We start from the raw sequence: 27,672 nt of genomic DNA, 5'->3' as shown, positions 1-27,672 counted from the left end.
GTTTTTCTTGGCAGGATTTGTTCAGAGGAGGTTTGCCATTGCCTTCTCCGGAGGCTGAGAGAGTGTCATTTACCCAATGGATTTACACGACTACAACTCTCATAACCCCTCAGCCAGCTTGGTCAGGCTCTGGGTACAAAGGTTTAGGGTACAAAGCATGCCTAGTTCCCTAGACGTAGCACATGGTCTGTCCTCTCAAGAGAGCTTCAGCAGCAGGACTGGGAAAAGGCAAGAGACCTACCTGCTAAACTAGGATACACAAATGGCCTGGAAAGTGCAAAAGAAGCCATTCAGTGGCATAGCCAGGAAGGAACCTGTCATTATCTCCATCTATCCACATTTTGCAAATGGCAAGCACTGACAATACAATGCAACTCGACAAGTACAGGCAGTGGTGTGGTCAGAAGATCCTGGGTTTACCATTCTGAAAAGGTTGGGGAAGCCATTGAGTCATCCTGATGCTTTCGAAGGTATCCTCTGAGTCAACTTCCTCATGGTCTGATGGGTCCCTTTCTCAGGTCTCTTTGAGCTTCCTGCCTTGAGGATGAGCTGAGACCTGGGCATTGCTTCTGCCACTTGTGTCCCCTTGCTGTGCCCACATCTGCTTTGCTTAGATGCACATCATGTACTTAGACAGGGTGAGGAAAGTGTGTCTCATGAGCCACAGGTGGCCCCAAGGTATGTGCCTTCCCATTTTTTTCCAGATGACCAACTGTTCTCAAATGGAGCCCTCAATACTGCCATAATATTCCAATCACCCCTTTCTGACAAAAAAAAAACACCCCATAATAACCAGTAGTGAAAACCAGATCTATGGTTCCAGGCCCTCCTGGGACTGATTTTTGACTGGTTTGGGGGCCAAACACCAGGCAGTAATGTCCACCATAGGGATAAGAATGGTAGCCTCCACTTCACTTGTCCATTGCTACGTTAGGGTATCCAGTGCTTGAATCCCAGGATCTAGAGTTGAGCACTTTGGAAGTATAATCTCTTCAGGCACAATGGGGAATTGAGCCATCCAACACTGACCCCTGTGGTTGGCCAGATTTAGTCCTCTGGACTGGTCAGTTATAAATACCAAAAATCTGACCTCATCTCCTTCTTAGAATCTCCTCTATGCTTGAAATGACTATCTGATCTGGGCCACACCTCTTCTGATCCTGACTTGGATGCCAGAGGAAATTGCCCCAAATATATCCTTGCCTCCAAACCTACTCAGTAGGGCCTGCATCACTAGAATCCTTCTTGACCAACAGGATTTACACCAAGACATTGCTACGTCCACCTGTTCTTCTGCTGAATTTATGGACTGCTGGATTTCCTAGCTTAAACCTTTTTCTTGGCTTCATAGTTTTCTGTAGGCCCCTTCCCAACCTCTTTGCCAAGTTCTCCTGAAGAAGAATTCCCACCCATTGTTCAAACCATGACTCAAAGTGGCCAAGTCATGAAGATACCTCATCTCTAGAATGAGGTCAGAGGGTACCATTGGTAGGTTGGAAGGAATATCCCAGTCAATGTGCCAGCACATGTCCATTACTTCTGGAATGTTCTCCTCTATTTCTTTCATTCCTCCAGCTATAGTATTTGCTCATTAGTTTTTTCCTGGCAAAGCTGCAGATATCCCATGTAAATACTATGGACACCAAGTACATGATGAGGACACCAGCCTTGACCTCCCAGTTTGGCTTGGAGGAATTCAGTACAGCATCCACAATCCACACTCCACCAATGATTCGCAACCCCAGGAAGAGAAGCACAAAAAGAGCATCCACGACATCCCCGGCGATGCTGTGGTAGTGTCCCGTGTCCCGAAGGAACCACCGGATTTGGAGCAAAGGGTTGGTGATCTCGCTCACAAAGATGATGGCATTGACTTCACTGCCTGACTCGCCCAGTAGTAGGACACCACCCATGCCGAAGATGCTCAAAATATGGTGATACAGCATCAGCTCATCTTCACTGTTGTAATGGACGCACCAGCCAAAATCAAAGATGAAGTATCCTAGTGACAGACAAAGCAGGTTGATCTGTGCCGTGGTGTTCGGGTGGCCTAGGAAAGATGAGAAAAGGGCAAACAAATTTATATTTCAACTTGCCAGAAGTGAAGTTTCAATTTCAGTTTAATGTCAACTTAAAATATATATGATGTGTCATGCTTCTGGTAACTGTTCTTATTTACTGGATGCAACATTTGGAAACGTTATGGGGGCATATTGCTCTTGGGGATACTAGGAGTTAAATCCAGGGGAGGGGGAGAGCTTTTCCAGGCTCTCACTGGATGCAAGTAAAGAAGGAATGCATGGATCTGGTGTCAGTGGAGCTTATGCGGCACTCAGCCAAACAGCTTAGAGTAATATCCTGTTCCAAGGAATTTTTAGACACACCCACAAGGATGACAGGTGCCTCGTGAAACAGTTAAAGACCTAATCCTGGTGATCAGGGGCTGAACCAGATGAAAGCGAGGGCTTGTGAGGACACTGGAAGGGGGGAGTGTGACATTCAGCTTGGCAAGCATGGATCTGCATTGTGCCAAAGAAGAAGGAGGCAAGGCAGAAGGAAAGAAAGGAAAGCAAAGGAAGATAGCAAAGTAGGTGTGAGGCAGTCTTGCAACAGGACAGCATGCCCTTTTGCTTCTTGAGCACATGTGCGTGGCTCATGGGATTTGGGGCACATCCTTAGAAACCAAATTTTCAGTAGCCGTGCTAGCTGAGGAGCTGTGGGAGTTGTGGTTTACAAAAGTAATTTTTGTTGTTGTTGTTGTTGTTGTTGTTATTCTAGTCCTCACAGGTAGGGCATGGAGCTTGAAATCAAGTTGGGAATGTGTACAATATACGTACGCTCTTGCAATCAGGGTGCAATATCTCCATATATTCTAATAACATTTTCGTTGGAGCTTCTTCTTCTTCTGGCTACTGAAGCTTCAGCAAATATCAACTGGTGATCTCAGATGACACCTGACCTTCTCTGAAGGATCTGAACAACTGCCATTGGGAGCCATGCTTCGGAAACTGCAGGGATGTCATTAGAGGGCAAGTCCAACTGGTCCCCAAACTGTTCCCTGGTATGTATGGATTGCTTATGTACAAAATAGATGATGAGCATTAATAGTAATCTCAATTGCCACTATTTTGTGAGGTGTAGCTAATGCAGGTGAGGGGGTATTTAGGCATCATCAAAACAAGAGGATGCAAAGGAAGATCCCAAATTGCATAAGATGTGGATACACTGCAAATTTGGAAATAGCTGTAATTGAAACAGAAGTGTACTGCTTCTAGATGGGCAATTTAAAGGTCCCAAATGATCCTGTCTTGGGATTCTTTAATGGGAATTTAGTATAATGTAGAATGAAAAAAAGGAAGGTGGGTTGTGGGTAGAACAGGGCAGACTGGATTCTTCCCTGGAAACAAATTAGTAAAATGTTCTGCCATGATCATGCAGTTTACATTCTGTGAAAATTTAAAGCAGATTCTGTGTCTTGTATAAAGGCATGCTTGTTTACACAGTTCTGCATTTTTCAAAAACTATTGTTCTAGCAATAGTTGAAAGCTGCACCCTGATCCTTGAATCTTGCTACATATCTTACCAAGTCATTATTTTGGCATTTCAAGCACATGTCATAAGGACTAAAACCTTGCTTTTAAAGAAAACAAAACTCCAAAAACAAAAGAGCAAGATGATCTGTAGGAAACAAAATTCTGCAGAACAATAACAATAAAATCATATCTTTTGCAGATTTGGATTCCATGGGGGGGGGGGTCTGCAACTGCCGACACCAGTGTCAAATATTTGTTCTGATTCTATTACTTATTCTGTTTCAACCTGCTAATAATCCTATAGGAAGAGCAAAAGCTGGAAAGTTTGTACCAGGGCGAACAACAAGGTCATGCTCGAGGACCAAAGGCAGGAGAATTCAAGTGAGCTGGATGGGAAGAGAAGTAAGAACAGAAGCTGGGGTGTTGATGGGACTGGAAGCAGTCGATAAAGTGCTGGAGTAAGTCATCATGTGGAGATCAGAATGGTGAGCACCTGGTTGGGGGGAAGCAATGGCACATGGGCATCACGGCTGGCATAGTAGCTAAGAAACTCGTGCTACAAATCTGGAAGTCCCATGTTTCAACACTACCTCTGCTCTAGGCAAGCCACTGTTTCTGGGCCTTAGCTTCTCCCATCTATGAAATGGAGCTAATGAGGGTGACCTGCTTTTGCAGAACCATTATACGATTTACAAGATAAGTCAGAAGCACTGTGTTTAAGAACCACTTTGACTAAGGATGTATATTAAGTGAGAAAATTGGCACTCCAGATCAGGCTCAACCAATGTTGGTGACAGAATAAGGAACCCAGACTTAGATCCTACTGGGAGTCCCAACTAGAGGAGACCCATTAAATCAATGGGACTTAAATCATTCAGCAATTGATTCATCGGGTTTCCTTAGCTGGGACCACTAATTGTAGGAGTGGGAATCCTGTGGCCCTCCAGATGCTGCTGGACTACAAGTTCCAGCAGCTCTAGTCTACATAGCCAGTGATAACATCTGGAGGGCCTCTTGCTTCCCACCAATGACCCATAACATTCAGATCCAAGATTTAGCTGCTCCATCATGTGCTTTTGTGCACCTTGGGTCCCTATCACTCCAAACAACCCTTGGGAAGGGGAACCATCTCTGTGTACCTGGATGAGTCAAAGGCCAGGGTCCGTCAATAAGAGCGATGTAGCCCGAAAGGAAAGTGACGATCAGACCGTGAATCAGGGTGATGAACCTGTCACTCCATTCTGGGGTGCGGTGCTTGTTCTGGTACCAGCTGGCGCTGTAGAGGGATAGCCAAACCAGAAAGCTGCACACCACCCGGACAACGATGGTGCGCACCATCTCATCACTGGAAGAGCATGGGGGGGAGAGAGAAAAAAGGAGGGATGTGTGAATTAACAGAGCCATGTGAGGCATTCAGAAAATCACATGCTATGATAAAGACGTCGTAGGATTGGTCCACCAGTGTGCACCAGAATGGACACTTCCCTCCATGTGAGACCCTAATACAGCATACTAGAAGAAGTCTAATCTTACCTCTAGGGAAAATAAATTCCCCACGGATTGAAAGTTTTTGATAAGGGCTAATATACAGTCTGAGCCAGCATGGCACAGTGGTTTGAGTGTTGGACCGTGACTCTGAAGACCTTTGTTTGATTCCTTGCTCAGCCATGGAAACCCATTGGGAGACTTTGGGAGAGTCACACACTCCCAGCCCCAGAATAATCCCATGACAGGATTGCCATAAATCGGAAATGAATTGATACAAGAACATTAACAATATGCAGGCCTGTTACAGACTGCCAAAATAAAGCTGCTTCGGGTCTCTTTGGAGGTATGCTGTTTAAATGATGCATGCATCCTAAGAATCCGGAAGCTGCACCAAAGCTGCACTCCAGTGCTTAGGAATGGAGTGTGGCTTTGGTGCGACCTCCGGATTCTTAGGACCCATGCATCATTTAAATAACATACCTCCAAAGAGACTCGAAGCCGCTTTATTTTGGCAGTCTGTAACAGGCCACAGTTAAGTCAATCCTGTATCTGTGAGGCAAAGGGGAGGTCAGTTGGCAAGGGGAAAAAATACTCCTAATGTACACTTGGCTTAAATGCATAATATATATGGAATCATCACTACTGATTTGTTTGAAAGGGGATGGGCATATCTATGACCCAACAATAATTTTAACATGACCTTGGGCAGGTCACACTTTCTCAGCCTCAGAGGAAGATGATGGCAAACCCCCTTGGAACAGATCCTGCCAAGAAAACCCTGTGGTAGGCTTGCCTTAGGCAGAAATGACTTTGCCATTGCCTTCTCCTGAGGCTGAGCAAGTGTAATGTGCCTAAGGTCAACCAGTGAGTTTCCATGGTCCAGCAGAGATTCAAACTCTGGTCTCCAGTGATAATCCAAAGTTTAAACCACTACTCTATGCTGGTTCTCATGGATTGTCGCTGGCTCTCTACTAGAACCTTGCTTTATTAAAAACAAGTGAAAGGAAGTTATTTCTTGCACCCCCTAACAAATATAAATTTCTTTCTTTCTTTCTTTCTTTCTTTCTTTCTTTCTTTCTTGCAGCGCTGTGGAGTTGTGACAGAGACACACAGTCTGGCCGTAGAGGATCACAAAGTGAATATGGTAAAGATGGCGTTCCTTTCTTTAGAGAGCCTAAAATGGTCCCTTCCTTGCTGTCAGTTTTGCTGACCTCCCCTGTCAAAACCTGACGAGAAAACCCCATGATAGTGTCACCAGAAGTGGGAAATGACTTGAAGGCAAACAACAACAACAACAACAGCAACAACAACAACTGCTACCTATGGGCTCTCACCACAATATTAAAATACATCAAATCTTTAGTTGGATCTTCCAGATGTTTTGGACTTCACCTCCCAAAATCCCTGACCAATATGGCTGAGGTTTATGGGAGTTGAAGTCAAGACACTTGGAGGACCAAAGTTTGGGAATCATTTCTCTAGTTAAAGGAGCTAAAATGCAATTTTGAACATTAAAACACTCTTAAAAACAGTTATGTTAAAACTATAGAACAACCCCTAGCCCATGCTTATGATGGTGGTGAGACTGAGAGAAGGTCCTCTCTCAGTATAACCTCAGGGATGGTTTGTACAGGGAGATGTAGTCCACCAGATAGGCTGGACCTAAGCCATCGAGGGCTTTGTAGGTCACAGCCAGCATCTAACCAGCACGTCACCAGCTTTTGACAGTGTGCTGTGCTGTTTTAATGGCCCTGTTTCTTAACTGCTTTTAAACATTGTAATTACATGGCTTACATTGTTTTTAGCGTCATTAATAGTCTAATCCTGTTTTAGTGTTGACCTTTTGTATATTTTTTAACCACGTTGATTTTGTTTTAGCGAGTAAACTACCTTGTTTGGGGCATAAATGAAGACAGTAGTGGTAACAATGAGGGCTAGCATGGAGTAGTGGTTTGAACATTGGACTACAACTCTGGAGGCCAAGGTTCGAATCACTGATCGGCTATGAAAACCCCTTGGGTGACCTTGGGTGAGTCACACTCTCTCAACCTCAGAGAAAGGCAAAGGCAAAAAAAACCTCTGAACAACTCTGGCCAAGAAAATCCTATGATAGGTTTGCTTTAGGATTGCGGTAAGTTGGAAATGTCTTGCAGGCACACAACAAAGTGATGATGATAATAAGAAGGTGGAGGAAGAGGAGGAATGGCAGCTTTTGCCCTTTAAATGTTTTAAAATTTTATTTTACTTAAGGAAAACTGATCACTTGTTCCCCAAACAAATGCCTGGTGCTCAGCTGTTGCAATATGCAAAGGGATGGCCATTAAAGCAGCTGCTTAATGGGACCAAGCAGACATCTTCTACTCAACTGACTGAGCAGTCAAATGATCTTTTGTCAGCTGAATGAGAGATGAATAAGCCTGATGAGAAGAATGCACTCCTGAGGCATGTGCCCTGCTCTGGCAATGTGTCTATGTGTCTATGACAGCCAGCAGAAAAATCACCAATAGCAATGGTATAGGAGGGATAGAAGTTGGAAAGACTGATGATGTATCTACAACCCCCAAAATAAAGTACTTTGACACCACTTCAGTTGTCATACCTCCATGCTCTGGAGTTTGGTGAAGCACCAGTGTGCTCTGACATACAAGGCTGAATAACTCACCAAACTACAAATCCCATGGCTCCACAGGATAGAGCCATGACATTTACAGTGGTGTCAAACAGTGTGGCATAGTGGTTTTGAGGGCTGGACTGTAGTTTTGTGAGACATTGAACCTTCTCTGTTGGACGGCTCTGGAGACACAATGAATGATGTTTTTTAAAGTGTTGTTTTAATGTGTGTGTACACACACATACACACACATATATATATATATGAGCCGCCTTGGATCCCAACTTGGGAGAAAGGTGGGATATAAAGAAAGAAAGAAAGAAAGAAAGAAAGAAAGAAAAGAAAGAAAGAAAGAAAGAAAGAAAGAAAATTCCCAGAAATCTCTAGAACTGAGCCAGGGCAGTTAAAGCAGGGATTTTCCAAGGACTGATAATATAATAATAATAATAATAATAATAATAATAATTTATTTTATTTATATACCGCTATTCCAAAGATCATAGCGGTGAACAGCAAGTAAACTAATTAGCAAGTAAGCTAATTTGCTGATGGTTCCCCATGTGGAACAAAATCCTCTGGCTGTGATAAACCGCGGTGTTGGTAGAAAAGTTCTCCCCCCCCCCCCCCATTATGAATCTCAGATCCACACTACAGAAATAATCCAGTTTGGCACCACTTTAACTGCCATAGCTCAATGCTGGGAAATCCTAGGAATTGTAGTTGTGGCTCTAGAGCTTTCTGACAGAGGAGGCTAAACACAAAACTACAATTCCCAGACTTCCATCGCATCATGGAGCCATGGTGGTGTCAAACTGGGTTGAGGATGCAGCCAGAATCCCGCAACTAGTACTGGATTTGCTTTCTATGTGATTCTGGGTGCTGTAGTTTAAAAGCCCTGCCTTTTTTCGTTTGTTCCTGAGTTCTCTTATCTGCTTATTTTATGGTTAGCCAAATTTGCAAATGGCTCATAAATTTGTATCTCTCTAGAGAATCATGTCATCCTAGATCCATATCTCTCAAGGGATTCATGCCGTCCACATGGTGGCTGCAATAAGAACACCTTTACCAATTCATAATGAGAAAGAGAGGCACGTATACACATGCACAACCTCAGATCAGTTTGTTGGAGGGGGTTGACAAGTGATCTGGATGCGCACACTGAGCACTGCCATGGGCCCAAGCTTAATTCATTTCTCATTTACACAGGTTAGCTCACTTTAATTGGGTTTTCTACTCCAGCTGCCAAAGCATGGTGAGCTTCTTTGGTGTGGCCCAAATATATATTACGTCGTTGTCACTAAAAAACCCCAGCAACAACAAGGGGAAAGTATAATTATGAAACACAATCAAATAAGCCAGTCTTCTTCAACTTGGCATCCTTCAGATGTGCTGGACTACAGCTCCCATCATCCTACCTATTGTGACCATTGTCTGGGTGATGGGGATTGTAGTCTAACATATCACTTGTGCATCAATTTGAAAAAAACTGGACAATCCCAGCATCAATTGACATGGCAAGATGTAACTCTTGTGGCTTCCCCTGCTCACAGCAGTTGCCAGGGAAAGGAATTTAAAATAAACAAATTAATAATAATAATAATAACAACAACAACAACAACAATTGTTAAATTTTTAAAGAGATCTATCCATCTTTCTCTTTCTTTTCCTCTCTGTTTTTTTTCTTGTTTCATTGTCTCTTCAGATCTCCTCCCCTCCCTCTTCTCTTTCTTACTCATTCTCTTACTTTAACCTATTTACTCCTCATTTCTCCACCTTTAAAATAAAACGCTTTAAAGAAAACAGCAGCTATGCCACAGGTGTAACCATCTAGGGTCAAGACAAAAGAACCATGAGCTAACCAACCATTTCTTTCTAGATTAAATACCTTTCCTAGGGTTTTGCATATTTCTTTTTTGTCCTCATCTCCAACCCTGTCGATTGTCTGGTGACTTTAAGTGACTTCATGCCAAATGAAAAATAGAAGAGGAGGAGGGCAGGATTTTGATCCACCCCCCAAGTACTCACAAAGCAAACGCCAGTTCCTTGAAATAGGGATGGCTATGAATCCACAAAAATATTCAGCAGTCAGCCAGTCACAGAATGACGTATTTCTCTAAAAGCAGCTGGGCAGTGAATTCTCCCTCCTCTTTTTCATAGGGATGGCTATGAATCCACAAAAATATTCAGCAGTCAGCCAGTCACAGAATGACGTATTTCTCTAAAAGCAGCTGGGCAGTGAATTCTCCCTCCTCTTTTTCTTTCCAGAGAAGCTCAGGCAACCATTTAATCTCCCAGATGAACTGCATGGAGGCAAATTCCCTTGATGGACACAGGAGCCAGGCCGGGAAGGGTTTACAGACCTTTGACAGCCTTGCCGGTTGGAGGGCAAGTCAGTGTTGTGTCCACTGGGCCTTTTCACTTCCTTTTATGATAGCCGCCTGCGTTGGTCGTTGGTCCAGTATGACCAGATTCTTCAGTGATTACACTTCAAGGCACATCTGAATGAATAGCTGCTGTGAACAGCTGGGATGATGCTCTGCCAGGGAGAGAGAGGAGACCTGCTGCCTGTTCAGTGGGCTTCAGGGCATCATGGTCCTATCCTGGCACAACTGTGTTATCTTGCCTTTATTACCCAGGAACAAGGTTGGTGAATGTATCCTGAACCTCTGCATCTGGGAGAGACAGACAGACAGGCATGCAGCTATGCAATGTAAGACAATGTGACAGAGGGAGTAAGGATAGGTGCATATGAAGCTGCTGGGACATTCAAGTATGCTGTCTGTGTGTTGTGTGCCTTCAAGTCGTTTACGACTTATGGCAACCCTATTACGGGGTTTCCTTGAACTGATTTGGTCAGAGGAGGTTGGCCATTCCTGTCCCCTGAGACTGAGAGTGTGTGACTTGCCTAAAGTCACCCAGTGGGTTTCATGGCCAAGCTGGGAATTGAACCCTAGTCTCCAGTGTCATTGTTCAACACTCAAACCACTATACCATGCTTGCTCTCAAGTATATTATGACCCCCATGTCCATGGATTCACTATCTCTGATTTCAGTAGTCCATGTCTGAAAAAAATTGTCCTCTCTAGGCATTTCTAGGTCTTCCAATGTGATTCTGTGGTCAACGTCTGCCACAAGTATATCATAGAACTGTGCAAAAGGACCTAGAAATATTAGAAAGATGTTCTCTCTAGGCATATCATAGAATCATAGAGCTGGAAGAGACCGCAAGGGCCATCCAGTCCAACCCCCTGCCATGCAGGAAATCCAGATCAAAGCATCCCCGACAGATGGCCATCCAGCCTCCGTTTGAAGACCTCCAAGGAGGGAGACTCCACTACATTTCTAGGTCTTCCAGGGTGATTCTATGGTATGCTTGGACTGGAAGTAATTTGTCTCATTGAAAATAATAAGGTTCCCTATTATCTGCGGTTTGAGATATCCATGGGGTGGAGATGTCTTGGAATGTAACCCCCATGGATATGGGAGTTGTATATCCCCACCAAGATTAGTATTATCTGCTTGGACAGACAGCAGATCTTTGGGGGCAGGTAGCAGATCTTTGACAGAGAAAGTCTTCCCATCTACTTGCATCCTGCAAACTAGAGATCCTGGGAAAGAACCTCTGATGTCCCATCATTGAAGCGGCATTGAGCGACATTTTGCATTCACGGGCATTTGTGATAATGCAATGCCACTTCAATGACAGGACAATAGCACTGGAATATGAAAGCCTTTCAAAGGATCGTAATCAAAGACGGGATAAGAACAAAGGAGTGAGCCCAATCCTTATCCTGTCTGTGTGTGATAATCTCCTGAGTGTGACTGGAGATCTTTGCGTACCATCCAACATTTCACAGACAAAAGCTAGGGCATGTGTGCCCAAGCAACATCAGAGTGTGGTCAGAAGGGTGGCCACTTGGGTTTAGGAAAGACTGAAAAAGTGGGGTAGGTGTGGGGAATGAGCCTACTAGGAAGGAAAAGACTCCGCTTCCTCCCTGCTCTTTCCCCTCTTGTTCAGTTAACTGAGTGCAAACTCCTTTTGCGCCTTCAACTCCATTTGCTGCAACTGAAGTAATTTGGACAGTGAAGGAAGAAAGTGGGAGGAGGAGAGAAACTGGGACATTTTAACAGCTGCTGAGAAAATGGGACAGGAAAGCATTAACTAGGGCTATTCTGTTGGGGCGGTTTGGTTCATTGCTACTTTCATCCTTGACAATATTCTGTACTCTTTACAGAATGAGAATAGAATTAAGGAGACCCAGGTGCATATCTTCATGGGTGGCTTTGAGCATAATCTACCTACCAAGGTTGTTCTGAGAGTAAAGAACGTGAGTGTGTAGCATCATGCATACTAACCTTCAGAGCTATAGGATGTAAACATAATAAAATATTTCAAAAACGATTATCATGTTTGCCTTACTCTTCTCCAGGAATGCAGCCAGTTCCTTCATCCCAGTTTACCCTCCAGACAAAAGGTGGCCCACATTCTTTCCCCTCCTGACTCTATTCTAGTAAAACAGAACCAGACAATCCTCATTGCATCTGGATAGCCTTATTTGAAAGATGACACCTCCCCATAATAAAGACTTCATAGAAAAGCAGCACATGAATGGTGGTCAAAGACTAGAGGGGCTGTGTATTATTATTATTATTATTATTATTATTATTATTATTATTATTTTGGTGGGTGGGGGTATCTCAAGCCTGGTTTTCTCCCTGGTTACATCCACAGAGATCTGATTGGCAAAGTGGTAAATAGACAGGAAAAATGTGTGTGAAACATTAAACCTACATAGCATATGGAATGAGGCTACTCTTGCTTTAATATTTAGTTGGTTCTTGATCAGGATGCCTTGCCATAAGAGGAAAAGAAGGAAATCATATTCTAGGTGGATGGACCAAGGCTGCGGCCACACTGCAGGATTTACAGAGTTTGACACCATTTGAACTGCCATGGCTCAAATGCTATGGAATCCTGGGATATGCAGTTTTGTGAGGTGTGGAGCCACAGCAAGCTACAAATCCTAGGATTCCATAGCATTGAGCCACAGCAGTTAAAGCACAGTGTCAAACCACATTAATTCTGCTTGTTCCCAGGTTCTAATTTTGGCTGCTGAACTAATGCAGTTGGACACGGCTTTAGCTGCCATGGCTCAAGGCTATGGACTCCTAGGATTTGAGCTTTTGTGAGATATTTAGCCTTCTCTGCCAGAGAGCTCTGGTGCCATAGCAAACTAAAACACCCTTTCCCCATTCCCTCAGCAGGGAGAAGAGATGTCATACTACCCAAAGCTTGATTCTGGTGTGAGCAGACCAGATGTATGGCCCTTTCAGCACCAAACTTGGGTTTTACCCTTCTCATGCTGGATTTAACTGGAAGATCTGGAGCCCTCTGTTCTGATACCGGGTGGCTGACTACATGTACATTCTGCTGAGCCACCCAGCAAGTCCGTCTCTGGTGCCAGTCACTTGCTCTGAGGTCAGAACGAGATGCTCAGCCATGTGTCCATCACTGGGTACCTCATTCTGACCTCCATTGCCACAGAGTGACACAGAACTGCCAACGTTTCCCAGAATCAAATCAGGACGCTAGTGGCCAAGCAACAACAGCATATGATCAGGATGGCAAAAGTGATGAATGAAGAACCCCAAAGTGAGGAGAGGCTGCAGCAGTTTGCTTTTGCCCAAGCCAACTGGGAAATGCAAGATCCCACTGCCTCCTTTCCTTTCTCTCTGCTGAGTCAATGGAATGCAAAGTGTTACCAGCTATTGAAAAAAGCAGAGGACAAAGGGGAAAAGTGGGAAGAGGAGAGAAAAACTTGGACATTTTAAAAAAGCAGCTGAAAATGTGGGATGGCAAGAGATTAATTGGGACCGTTTGTGCCAAATCAGGACAGGTGGGGTGTGTGTGCGTACGTGCACCTTCAAGTAATTTCCAACTTATGGTGCCCATAAGTCAAACTTGTCATGGGGTTTTCTTGGCAAGATTTGTCCAGAGGAGGCTTGCCATTGCCTTCCCCTGAGGCTGAGAGAGTGTGACTTGTCCAAGGTCACCCAGTGGGTTTCATGGCACTTCTCTATATGGAATGGATGCCACTGTAGTGCAATATACATTGATTAGTGATGAATCCATACTGGTGACACCCTGTTGCAGAACTGCAATGAGCGATGCCATGCACAATGGTACATGTTCTGCACTGAGCTTCTGCACATTTTGCATTGGGGTCTCAGGGCCCAATATGGAATGAGCAGGGGCCCTTTGCAGGTCCTAAACCCCCTGCCCAACGCTCATCAGTGTAAGTGCTTCTGTCCCTGATAGCCGGATATGGCCATTGCACAATGCCCCATAAAAATACTCCACGTGAGTAATGCAACTTCATGTTTGTGTATGTCACACAGGATGCTGGCCAGAGAGAGCTTATTATATAGGTTACATTGCATGTAACTTTTTCTTGCCAAGCTCTGCTTGTCTCAGTCTCTTGTGTCCAAAGGTACCTGGATGAAGACAACAACAATGTTCCTAGCTGCAGGCAATGTCTCCCTCTGCTCATGGTGGGTAGGTATTTGCTCTCTGGATGGAATAACAAAGAATGAATCAGCTTCACTTGACTGGCATCTGTCATATCAACTCAAGCCCTTTTTAGAAAAAGAATTTGCCATTGCAGTAACAAGGGCAATGGAAAATATCCCAGTGCTATGTCACTGTGTAGCAACAAGAGCTGCCTGGGGCATGCTCTCAGCCTTTGACCACACAAAGATAAAAAGAATGGCTTTCTTGCCAGACCAAAGGCTCCTCAAGCCAAGTGCTCTGTTTTAAAGCACTCAACTCAGTGATCCTGGGTGGCTCATAAAGGAGAACCCGAAGGCACCAGTATTGTCTGATGTCTGGAGGTCAACTGCCTCAGAACATCTAGTTAACATGGGCCCTGTTGTTGTTGCTTTGTGCCTTCAAGTCAACTCTGACTTAGGGTGACCCAATCACTGGGTTTTCTTGATGAGATTTCTTCAGAAGAAGTTTGCCATGGCCTTCCTTGGAGGCTGAGAGAGTGGGACTCCTCTTTGATCAACCAATGGGATTCCAGGGCTGAGCAGGGATTTGAACCAGACTAGGCTCCTGGATTCCTAACTGTTAACTGCCTTCATGATGCCCCTGATTCATGGAGACCCTGTGGATGAGACATCTCCAAGATCCCCCATCCGCCACTGATGTGCTCAGGTCCTGCAAATCCATACCCTATGAATTCAACCATCTAGTGTGCAGTCTTCCTCTCTTTCTGCTTCCCTCCACCTTTCCTAACATCATTGTCTTTTCTAATGAGGCATGTCTGCTATGATGTGGCCCAAGTGCGACAGCCTCAGTTTGACCATCTTGGCTTCCAAGGCAATTTCAGGGTTGATCCGTTCAGGTACCATTTGTTTGTCTTTGGCTGTCGATTGTATCCTAGTCCAACACTGAAACCATTGCACCATGCTAGCATGCCTACGACAAGTAACATCATGCACATTTGTATGGCTTCTTTATGAAACTACTCGGTGCTGTTATCCATTTGCAGCATGACAAGTAACATCATGAACATTTGTATGGCTTCTTTATGAAGCCACTGGGAGCTGTTATCCATTTGCAGCATGAGGTCATCATCAATAGGCTGGTGATGCACAGCTCTAATCTCTCCATTCCATCTGAATCAGGAGAGGTTGAGCAAGTGCTGGACAAGTGCCTGGAGGTCATGATGGGCTGGACTAGGCCAAAACAAGTGGAAACTGAAACATGTCAGGACAAGGGTCATGTAAGGAGGTGGTCCTTTGGTGCAAGGGATAAGGTTGCATTCTGCCTGAAAAAAATATGCAATAGCCTGAGAATCCACCTTGATTCAAGGTTGTCTCTGGTTGCTCAGGTGTGAGCATCTAGACTTGACTTCAGTTATCCATGTCTCACAATCTCATGGTTGGATTATTGCAATGCATGTTGTGTAGGATTGCCCTTCGATACTGTTCAGAGCTCATGCCAAATTGTTAGGTGACACATCTCAGTGGGATCTTGTTACACTCATTTTCCAAACAATGAACTAGTGACTAGGTCTATTTGAGAGTGTGGGCAAATGTATATAAGATCCTGACTGACTTAGCACCCAAATACCTAAAAACAGCCCCTCCTGAAGTATTGCTCAGCTTGCGCTTTAGGATTAGCCAGGAAGACCCTACTTACAATCCTGCTGCTTATCATGGTATGTAGTGTGTTGTTTCAAGATGCATCCTTCTTGATGGCAGCACCTTGATTATGGAATTCTCTTCCTGGAAAAGTGAGATAAACTCTAAAATTGTTGAGTTTTAGAGAACAATTAAACTATATATGTTCATCTGGACATCTGAAAAATATCATGGCACATGGACCTTACTGCTTTGAGACCATGTGTTGTGCTATGACATCTATGTTGTTTTACAATGGACATTTTAAATCATGCAAAGATATTGGTCTGAGTCCTATTGGTTATTCCTAAGCAGAGTAGAGAACCAGCATGGTGTAATGGTTTGAGTGTTTGATTATGACTCTGGAGACACAGATTCAATTCCCTGCTCAGACATGAAAATCCATTGGGTGACCTTGGGGAAGTTATACACTTTCATATCCAGAAAACCCTGTGATAGATTTGCCTGAGGGTCTCCAGAGTTGGAAACGACTTCAGTGCACACAGCAGTACAATTACAGCAAGCTAGAGTAGACCCACTGAATCAACAGGATTTATGTTCATGTTGACTCACCATTCGACACTTGATTCAATGGGTTTATTTACTGCATAAGATTCAGTCATTTTTTAAAATGTTGTGTATTGCCCTGGACTCTGTTGTGAGGAAAGGGAGTACATAAAATGAGCAAGCAGGTAAACAAATGAGTAAATGAATATTTCAAAGCAGGGATTTATTGGCCCTTTGCAGTTTGCTACTGAAATTTGGGGCTCTGATTTCCTTCCCAATCTTAATCTTGGTGTTTGTGTGGTATTTACCTTTAACACCCACACTGCCCAGATTACACATATGCAATTTAGGTGGTTTGAATCCCAGTGAAAACCAGCAACACCTCTGTGCTCAATTGTGCAATTAGGTTCTATTGATGTAATTGGCACTTCAACAGGATTAACTTGCCTTGGATTGCACACAGCCAGAGGGATGCAATCTTCCATTCATTTCCATGAGATCTGCATTTCTGCGGAGTGTGTCTCTCAACAGATTAATCACAAATAGCAGCCACATTAGCCATCTTTCGAGGGAATGATTGGGTTCCATCACAACCAGCTGGATATCCTTTGTCATAAGCTTAGTTGTTCAATTACATCAAATCACTTGACATGGCCTGGAACAAAAGCTTCTGTTTTTCTTCTAGGGAGGGACTCCCTTACTGCCCATTCCAGTAATGGAAAATGTGTTTGCTACATTATCATGAGCCAGCAATGTGATGCAACTGCAAAAAAGGGCTTATACGATCAGTCGTAAGCTGCATTACTGACAACATAGTTTCTGCATCGTGAGAAGTGACAGTGCCATTTTATTTTGTCTTGGCTAGACTTCAGCTGAAGCACTGTGTTTAGTGTTGGCTGAGTTATGGAAGATGTAGATAAACTAGAACAGTTCTAGAGAAGGGAAATCAAATATGGTGAGCAGTATGGCAAACATGTCTTATGAGAGAAGATTGAAAGGACTGGTTTGGTTTAGCTTGGAGAACAGAAGGCTATGGAAGTGGAACCTATTAATACCTGATAGTCAATTCTTCAGGAAAGATATCCACTCTCCAAGAGAGAAAGAGGTAGACCATTAGGGCTTGCTTTAAAGCAAGGTAGGTTTTGGTTGTATAGTAGGAAAAATGTCTTGGCGGCATGAACAACAGTCCTGAACATCTTCCTACACTCAGTGCTGAAAATCACCTCAACATCTCCTTACTAAACATCTAGCCTGACAGCATTTTGTGGGGTTAAATCTCACCTCTATTATCTCTGTTCTAAAATCTTTGCAATGGCTGCTGATGAGCCAGTGTCCTCTAAAATGTAAGGTGTTTGTCTTTGTGGTCTTCAGGTCACCCATTGACTTATGGTGGCCCTATGAATTTCATAGGTAAGGAATACTCAGAGATGATTTTGCCAGTTCCTTCCTCTGAAATATAGCCTACAGCACCTGGTATTCCTTGGCAAACTTCCATCCAAGTACTAACCAGAGCTGACACTACTTAGCTTCCAAGATCAGAGAGGATCTGGTGCCTTTAGGCTATTTACAAAGGGTATGGACCATCTTCTGCAGCACTGATTTACTAGGGATGTAAGATTAGTAAGTCTGTACTTGCAAGGCCCTAGAGTACTATAAGGCTACCACACAGGGCATAGCTTCCTTGATAGTGATGGCGCTCCCTTCTGTTAGATGTATCTAAAGATGAGTGTTTGGGTTTTTTGGATACCAACTAAAAGGATATATATTTACAGAAGCCTCCAGGAAACAAGGAAATGTTGATCTTTTATTACTCTGCATTGTTTTTATTGCATAGTAGCCAACCTTTGTTGTAATCCATGATTTTAGCTTTTTGTAATTTATGACTACAACTGATGGTTTTTTTTGTAGATCTGTAGTCACCCAGAGTCAGATCATCCAGATCTATAGTCACTTTCTCTTAGGAAGAAGAGTGGAGTATAAACTGAAATCCTCATCCTTATTCTCTCTAGTGAGTGCTGACTCTCCATTGGTTTGAGAAACTTCCACAAAAGATGATTCCACACTCTCTGTGGGCAGCTTGTTCATTTGGGATGCAACCTTGCCAGTCTTTATGTAGGGCAGAAAGAACATGTTGTTCACCTACCGCTAACCTCTTTTAATCCTTTTTAAAGGATCTCCTGAGCCCATTGTGACAGAGCCATTTGGAAACTCTCTGGCTTCAACAGGTACATGTGTCTGTTGTTCCAAACAATTGCTGCAATCCTAGGTCACACTGGCAGAGTCTGAATATCAGCCAAGTGTAACTACACCTTCACCCTCATGCATTCAACCTGCTGCGAGGACATCTCTCCCCTCCAAACTTTTATTGGATGGGGAAAGAAGGGAAGAGGCTGGTCAAGGAGCACCTTCTTCTTCTTAGATGTCCTGTCATGGCCAGCCAAGAGCAGGACTCAGAGGAAGAGGAGGAGGATGTGGCTCCTCAAGTGCAAGAGGAGTTGGAGGTTATACCAGGTCCTAATCCTGCCCTGCCAGACCCCAGCACTGATCTCCCAGCCCTAGGGGTTGAAGCTTAGCCAGGTCCTAGCACTATGGGGATTCCTCCTGAGGCTCAGAAGCCTAGTGGTGACTCTGGGGAAGAATCAAGCCTGGATGTTCCTTCCTTTAGGCAGCGGAGAGCTGAGAGTGCTTGCGTGCGTTGATCCAGGAGGCTTGCTGAGAAGCAAGGTGTTGATAAGCCACAGGTGGCACAAGGGAGGTCATCCTGTATTTAAGTAGTTACAGAATGCTGCCCCTTTGCCAGCAATTATTGCAGTATCCTTCTTGGTGGTTGCTTCAGCACTGGCTTCTTGTTTCCTTGAACCCTTGTTTGCCTTGGACCTTCGACTTTGGAATGAACTGGACTCTTGTTACCTTCTGGCTGCCCTGACCTTGGACCGAACTGACTTCCGTGAACTCTGGTATCCTTACCTTGGCTTGTTTCTGGTGTGCTTCTCTTGGACTAACAGAAAGGTCTGTAGACTGTCTCCCAGCTCCTTTCTTGCTGAGCCATCCTTATCAGTGTTTGTTTGTGTGTGTGCTAGCTGCAGTCCAGGACATGTCCCAGGAGTTCTAGGAGGAAGCCTCTGGCTGCAGCAATGCAGTTACCTGGTGCCAGCCTGCTCCAATATTTTCATGGGCACTAAATGGCTAGGGTATGTGCCCAGTTTGTGCACAGGTAAGTGGTACAGGGAGAGGATGGTTACAAACGGAGAAGCTGAGTACTTCCATCTGCCCCCACCAATAAAGGACTGATAGGATCAAACAGAGTCAATGGCCAATGGCCCAAACACTGGTGAGCCACATTGATCTGTCTGCAGATAAGGAGTGAACAGAAAACCTAATAATTTACTGTAGCAGTGGGCAAAGTGTGATCCTGGGGCCAAAATCTAACTCTATTATTGTGGCATTTGACACCCCCAGATTCCCTGGAACATCTTTTTTTTTCTGGGCAAACTTGTATCCAGAAGGAGGCAATTCACCTGTTATTTAGTCTGCATTATTTGACACTTAAAAATTAAACCCACCAAAATCCAATGACATAAAATTAAAATTAGTTGTTGTTTTCCCCCCAAAACCAGCCCGCTTCAAGGTTTTCCCATCCTTTTTGCCAGTCCATGTGGTCCCTGGAGGATCCCTGGGGTAGACATTGGCCCTGATATGTTGCCCATCTTTGGTTTAGTGCTTGGGTTGGGGTGGCACCATCTTTGTAACCTCGTGCCTCATTTTTATTTTTACGCTAAGCAGTTTCACACATTATACTGATGTTAGCCTGGGTTTGCCACCATGTCTACATTCATAAAAGAGGAATGTCAGCATCTGCTATACTTGCATATTACATCCCATGGTGTACCCATACACCCTTTCAGGTGTACACTTTTTGATTGTAAAGTGTGAATTCAAGAGGGGACAGTTCTCCAGGCACCAGCAGGTCCAGCGATGATGGAGAGAAAAGCCAGACCAGAGCTGATGTAATCCTGCAAGTATGTACAGCTCATGACCTTATCCTCTTCTTCCCCACATCACCTGCCCAAAACCTCACAGCAGCCCATAAAGCCTCCCATGCATTCCTCAAGGTTTAGGCAGTCGGGGGAGGAAGGATTATGACAGCAAAGTCAATGTATCCTAATTTTGACTCCACCTCCTTTGACTTAGGCTTGCAAATTGGCCTGCAGTGTAACAGTCCCAAAGAACCACACTGGATGGGGTCGAGGGAGAGGGAGACATTATCAATCCATAGGGGTGTGTATGAGTGGCATCCTATTGGTGACATATGCATATATAAGTTGCACAGTGTATGCAGGGCCACCCATGATCTAGTGCAATATTGGAAAGAATGCTGTTTTGCACATACGCACATGCAAACCAGAGGCCAAAAGTATGTCTTGCTTGATTGATGTGCAACATCTGAAGGCATCTATTGGGTATGGCAGGGAAGGGGAAGTCATATCATAGAGCCCATTCCAGCTGCAGAAGCATGGAGGGAAGAAAAATTAGGTTGCTCTCCCATATCTCTGGAAATCTCTTTCTCCAGTAGTTCCAGTGACCCCCTGGATTCCTCACCTTTCCTTTCCTCCAGCCAGTAAATGACAGGAACCAGTGCCACTCACCTCCCTCTGGGCTTAACAGCCATCTGAGTGTGTTTGTATGTGTGTGTAGCTACATGAAACTATGCAAACAACATTGTGAGAGAAAGTGACATGATGCTTTCTCTGGTATACAGCTGAAACATGAGATAGAATAATAGAATATTAGAACTGGAAGGGGGTTGCAAGGATCGTCCAAATCCCTGCCATACAGGGAAATACACAATTGTAGCACTTTTGAAAGATGCTCAGCCAAGCTCTGTTTAAAGACCTCCAAAGAAGGAGAAACCATCACCCTCTGAGGCAATCTATTCCACTGTCAAACATTTCTTACAGCAAAGAAGTTCTTTGTAATGTTTAGATGGACCCTCTTTTCATTGCATCCATTTTGTTCGTGTTCTTGTCTCTGGAGCAACAGAAAACACGTTTGTTCCATCTTCTGTATGCCATCCCTTCAGATATTTAAAGACTGTTATCACCTTACTTCTTAGTCTTCTTTCCTCCAAGATAAACATAAAATCTTCCTAAGTCTATTTTCAGTGTGAGAATGAGAAAGGTTCTGGGGGGGTTAGGGTTAGGGGTCTGTGGGAGGATGTTTGTGCATTTGGCTTGATTGTCAGGGAAAAACTGACTCCAACTTGGGAGTCTTTGGCAAATGGGTGAGAGAGCCTTCATGTTTTTACTAATTGTACCAAACTCAGCTTTGATCTGTAGTGACTCTATGGCTGCATCCGCACTTCAGAAATAATCCAGTTTGACACCACTGCCAGAACTCAATGCTATGAAATTCTGGGAACTGTAGTTTGTTGTGGTATCTGAGCTCTCTGACAGAGAAAGTCAACTATCTCACAAAATTACAATTCCTAGAATTGCATAGCACTGAGCCATAGCATTTAAAGTGGTGTCAAAGTGGATTATTTCTGCAGTGCGGATGCAGCCCATGAGTGGCAGGCCTCCCTCTGTGATCAACAGATCTGCTAAGGCCTTGCAAACTCAGATCCATGGATTCCCTGACTGAGTATATACATCTTTAACATAGTCTTCCACCTTTCCCACTGCCTTCTGCCTTATTCAGCATTATTGTCTTTTCTAGTGAGTCACATCTCATGATATGGACAAAGTACAACAGTCTCAGTTTAATAACTTTGGCATCTTGAGAGGGTTCAGGTTTACTCTTGGAGCCATTTATTTGTTGTTTTGATAGTCCACGATATCCACAGAACTCTCCTCCAGCACCACACCGGGGCCACAAAAGTGGGACCCAAGGGTCTTATGTGGGCCATATTTTCCCCACCACTGCCCCATTGCTGTGGATAAAGAAACGCCTCGCCCTCTCTTGCATGTGCCCCTGAAAACAAATGCTCCCAGCATTTAAAATGGATTTTAATGAAATCAAAACAAGACACACATAAACTCTTCAAAATTCACACCTGAGTTATACAAACTATTCTCCCAAAGAGAGAAGAGTGGGGGTGATAAGAAACTGGGGCCAAGGGAAAAGAAGCTATGTACAATGCAGCAAATCTCCCCATAACAGACATCGCAACCACGGAGAGCGAGAGGCTCATACCCTTTTGGTTGGATCCTAGTAGGAGATCCCAGTGGCCACAAAAAAAGAGGGAAGAAGGGAGGTGGGGAGATGTAATGCCAGAATCCTGTATCATCTTTTGCTTAACATAACTTTAAGTATAATTAACTAAGAAGAAGATGCTACGAAACCCTGTTCGAGAATTGTGTAGATGTGTATTGAGACACCAGCAAGAGTGCCCCATGTGCATTGGGACTGATGCACATTGGTGTCTGATGTGCATTGATTCCATTGTGCATTAATCCGCTTGTGCATTGGTCCTGTTCTGCAATGGTCACTTTGCTGGCTCTGCTATATAGTAATGTAACAGCAGCCAACTACTGGATACAGATGTCATGAAACTATCCACTTATGAAGACATAGCTTCCATATAGGGTTCCCATCAATGTTTTTAATTTGTTTGGGGATGTCGTCTTAATATCATCATCATCATCTTCTTAAACTCATATGGGGGTGATGCCACTATCAGGTTGACTCAAAGGTTACCAACAACCACAAATCTATTTATATGTGCAAGCCATGCACAAGTTTTACATTCTGACCATCAGTTCTCCACAAAAGGCAAATGGATGCACAAAGTGGGAATTCTGTACAGATGAAATATGCCTTAAAAATTAAGGGAGGCTTTTAAGAAAGAGATTCTTCCAACTCAAGAAATCAATTCATTTCAGGTTTGCTGCAGAAGCTACTTCTTAAGAGCCAAACTAGACACAGTATGAACTACTTTCCCCAAGCTCTTTATCTTATGCTAGAGGGAAAAAATATGTGTTTTTCCTAAGGAAAAAATCTACATAGACAGCTTGCGCTGATTTCATGGTCTCTGCTCCCTTCCATCTGCCATACAGTTATTTATCAGGAGAAAAAAATTATTACTACCTGATGGGAGATCTGTCTGACTATTGGTAGCTGGATAAGTGTACATGCCAAATGTGCATATATGTGAAACATAATCAGAGTCTGGAGAATAGGAGCTGTTTGGTTGATTTTCCTTGTTCTCTAATGGCAGCTGCTCCTCCTTGGTCGCTTTCAGAGCAAGAGAGAACGGTGAAACAGGGGCCTGTTACAGACTGCCAAAATAAAGCTGCTTCGGGTCTCTTTGGAGGTATGCTATTTAAATGATGCATGCATCCTAAGAATCCGGAAGCTGCACCAAAGCTGCACTCCAGTGCTTAGGAATGGAGTGTGGCTTTGGCGCGACCTCCGGACTTTTAGGACCCATGCATCATTTAAATAGCATACCTCCAAAGAGACCCGAAGCAGCTTTATTTTGGCAGTCTGTAACAGGCCTGAGTTTGTGCAGAGGAGTATGTCCTACTCATCATGGGTATTGCCTACTAGGCACTTGGGTTAGAAGTGTAAAATGTTTCCTTATTTTCTTCATGCATACATGAAAAAAAATCAAGGTGCAATTAATAGAGTTCACATTTTTCAGTTTGCTTTCCATTTTGCAAATTCTTTGAACAACTTTGTTTGCACAAAAAATGGTTGTGTTTTGGTACAAGAACCAATTGACAGTATTCTGTATCAGCTACTTAGTTAAGTATACTTAACTAAGTAATCTCTCCTGGCCTGACCCCCTAAACCTGACAGTACTGTCATTCACTTGTGCACTCAAGGCAGAATGGACCTTTCTTCTTCTCATGCAGGTGATGTGGAGTAAAATAGGTTGGGAGAGGAGTTACAATTGTGGCAATAGTGTCACAATCATGACTAAGTGGCCATCATGAATATGGAACAGTTACCTAGATTCACTCATCTATAACTCTTCCCTATCCATGATTGCTACTTACTATACAGAAGCCAGCATGGTGTAGTGGTTTGAACATTGGACTATGACTCTGGACACCAGAGTTCGAATCCCTGCTTGGAAACCCATTGGGTGACTAGGCAAGTCACACACTCTTAGCCTCAGAAAACCCTATGATAGGTTTGCCTGAGGGTCACCATAAGTCAGAAATAACTTGAAGGCATACAACAGCAACAACACTTAGTATACCTAACTTAAGTAGCTGATACGGTCAGAAATGAAAGTGAAACAGCAACAACCAAAGGGCAGTGATCTCTTCAGATTGGCTTGAGAGTGCAAAATCTTGGGGTGGTTCAAAATTTTATTCAACTAGTTGTCCTAACATATTGAGGCACACTTTTTCATGGAGGAGAAAATATACAAATGTTCTTGACATTTCTGGTACGGTGTGAAATAGTATGTGTCAAACATGGCCAAAGTGGATTGATGAGATGACTTGATGGGCAACCAAAAACAAATGCATATGAATTGGCTAAGCCAATTCAAGAATACTACCTGCCAAATATAAAAAAAATAAATGTTTGTATGCAGTTAGGTTGGGCTGAAGGTTTTTATGTCTCTGGACTCTGGGTTGGCGATAATTCAGTGGATCCACCCTCATTTCTGAGTGGTTAGATGGAGCTCAGCTTCATGTTTACTTTGCTCTACAGCAACCAGTGGGTCCACCTGGCTTCACCAGTTGTGTATAATGGCTTACCTGTTAGTCAGGTGGTGGACCTATGTGGGGTTTAGTTTAAATTTAAATGTCATATCTAAGAGGCTAGAGCTATTTTGGGAATGAGGATGAGCACCTTGGAGATCTCCTTTTAAATTTTGCCCTAGAACCCATAGAGGAGTCACTGCCCCTCCACCAGCTGCTGTTGGGACCCACCAGTGTTTGTGGAAGAAAACAGATAAGGGTTTGCTAAGGAACTGACATGAATCTAGACCACCCAAAAGAGACAACAGTTTGAGTGAGGGACGTTGGATGCCCTCCTTTCCTGATCATTCCAGCATGCATCACTTTGTTATGGAACACCATCTGCAGAATGTTAAAGTGACCATCCTGGTCTTAAACCTTGAGTGAAACTAATGTGGCAACCTTGGCTCAGTTTTGGGAGATCCTCAAGGGGTGGCCCTGTGCATTTTGATCTGCGAGCAGATGTGTCTCCACAGTTGACTCCCTAGGAAAGCCTTTACAAGTTAGAGAGAGAGAGAGAAGATAGCAGGCCCATTCCATTAAATATGATCAGGGTATCCATTACAGAGCAAACCTTTTAAGAGGAGAAATGCCTGAGACTGGACATGCAAATAGCTTTTGTGCTGTAGCTCAAGGAACGTATGGCCAGCACACCCCTCAACAGGTTGGGGATCCATCACAGTTTTGGTCTCTTTGACAGTTCTGCTTGCACCAGCTGAGATCAAGGGCAGGTGGGAGACCAGGCACTTGTTGAAAGCACCTGTGCCATCATGTTGAACCTTCACCTGAGCCACTGTTTCCAGCAAAGTTGGTCCATAGGAAGAACTTAAGGCTCTTTTTTTTTTTACACAGAGGAGAGAAAAATGGGTTTTTGTTGCTCTTTGGAGGATGGAGCTTCAGTGGAGGTAGGTGGGCTGATTCCATCGGTACCATGATCTGTTCACACAGAAGAGTAACAACAAGGAAAGAAGACACAATATGTTATGGCAATGCATTAAATCCTGGAACAAGGATTTTTTAAAGAAGAAGAAATAGATTTCTGCACAAACATAGGATCTTGGTTATTTGTGTGAAAGCAGACCCGAGTGTCTCCAGTGAGCCTCTTTGTCTAACTTCATGTGTCATTTTATTCTTAACTGCCTTCAAGTTGGTCCCAACCCATGGCAACACCATGGACGAGATATGTCCAAGACTGCCTGTCCTCCACTGCTCTGCAAACTCAGGCTCATGACCTTCCTAATTGAGTCTATCCATCTAGTGTGTGTTCTTCCACTCTTTCTGATACCTTCTACCTTTCCTAGCATTATAGTCTTTTCTAATGAAGAGAAGTCTTTTCCTCTCCCTGGAAGCCAAGATGATGAAACTGAGGCTGCTGCATTTTGGCCACATCATGACTTCTCATGATGTAGCCAAAATATGATAGCCTCAGTTTCATCATCTTGGCTTCCAGGAAGAGTTCTGGCTTGAACTGTTCTAGGACCTATTTGTTTTACAATGGTATGAAACCCTAGTACAATTACCTGCCTTCCCATAAGCCTTAAACCTGGGAAGAAACAGTTTCCTAGGGATGGGAATCTGGTATCACGGAAACACCAATGGATTTGGGCTTTTGGTTATTCTAAATCATGTCTGTCTCTGTTGGGCCCTTTTCTCCAGAGCCTAAAAAGGTAACCTCTTTGGACCACGTCTTCCAGCCAACATGGATACTGGAGTTGTAGGTTATGTTTGTTTTGTTTTTAAAAATGTGATATTTCCAAGAAGATGGAATTACCCAGAAGAATTGAAACTGGAAGAATTGATGGCAGCTTTGGAGTTGTTGTGGGACATGCCGGGACTGTTGGAGTGGAGTCCTGTTCCTGGCGACTGGGGCCGACTGGAACTGCCAGGAGAGCAGGAGGACGTCACTGCAAGAAAGAAAGATAGAAAGAAGAAAGAAAGAAAAATATTTCAAAAAGAAAGAAAATTAAGCACTTTAAAAAACCCTCTTGGACTTTGCACTGCACGCAAACACAACTTTTTATTCTTCAGCGACAAAAAAGTGCATTTGTTTCTCATTTTGTTACTATCACACATCAAAGCTTAGATCCCAAAACTGGACAAGTTACTGCAAATGGATGTGTGGAGCTTCAGCCTCTTCTTGTCCTTACAGATCTTGGCCAGCTATATCCAAAGCTATAGAAAAGCTAACTGCAACACCCAGAATCTCACAGCCATAATATTGACTGAGAGATTCTGGGAACTTTCCATGTTCTGGAGATATTGTTATTCCGCATTCCCTTACACAACAGTCTATCTCTCATTCTTCAACAATCCCCAGGAGATTTACTGATGCCGTTAGAAAGAAAAAGAGTGAAAAGTCATCCTAGCCAAGCTTACCTGCCCCATGCATGGTGCTATGGACAGGCGTAACAGAGAGTGGACCCAAAGATCCTGAGGTAGAAACCTGGAAAAGTGAGAAAAATTAGTTAAGTTCAGTCTTGAGAGGGGCAAAGGAGATGGTTTGGTTTTGTGCAGGGCAAGGGCTATTGACTGGCATAAGAAGCTGGAATCTGTGCCAAGCCAAAGGGGCCGTAGAACACCATCTTGTATGTGTGTATCTGTTCAATGTTCATAGGGTTTTCTTATGCAAGGAATACTGAGAGGTGGCTTT

General features: G+C 43.8%; 2 protein-coding genes across 2 annotated transcripts in view; both read right to left on the bottom strand.

Moving 5' to 3' along the window:
• Nucleotides 1-780: 780 nt before the first annotated feature.
• LOC149306968 (TLC domain-containing protein 5-like) lies at nucleotides 781-9,740 on the bottom strand. The gene is made up of 3 exons (XM_089537731.1): nucleotides 9,658-9,740; nucleotides 4,673-4,878; nucleotides 781-2,050 (listed from the first exon to the last, which is right to left on the bottom strand). Exons 2-3 carry the CDS (start codon nucleotides 4,869-4,871, stop codon nucleotides 1,512-1,514), a joined length of 738 nt encoding a protein of 245 aa, XP_089393857.1. The 5' UTR covers nucleotides 4,872-4,878; nucleotides 9,658-9,740; the 3' UTR covers nucleotides 781-1,511.
• A 16,178-nt stretch (nucleotides 9,741-25,918) lies between these two features.
• POU2F3 (POU class 2 homeobox 3) overlaps nucleotides 25,919-27,672 on the bottom strand; it is a 65,479-nt gene continuing 63,725 nt past the window's right edge. Inside the window, 3 exon segments of the mRNA XM_089538153.1 lie at nucleotides 25,919-25,958; nucleotides 26,794-26,926; nucleotides 27,399-27,465. Coding sequence (XP_089394279.1) covers nucleotides 25,919-25,958; nucleotides 26,794-26,926; nucleotides 27,399-27,465 — 240 coding nt within the window.

This window comes from Sceloporus occidentalis, unplaced genomic scaffold (genome assembly GCF_023333645.1).
Source record: "Sceloporus occidentalis isolate IW3139 unplaced genomic scaffold, rSceOcc1.0.p SCAF_9, whole genome shotgun sequence".
NCBI classification, from domain to species: domain Eukaryota; kingdom Metazoa; phylum Chordata; class Lepidosauria; order Squamata; family Phrynosomatidae; genus Sceloporus; species Sceloporus occidentalis.
The sequence above is the reverse complement of the archived record's forward strand: the minus strand, read 5'-3'. Positions and strand labels throughout refer to the sequence as shown.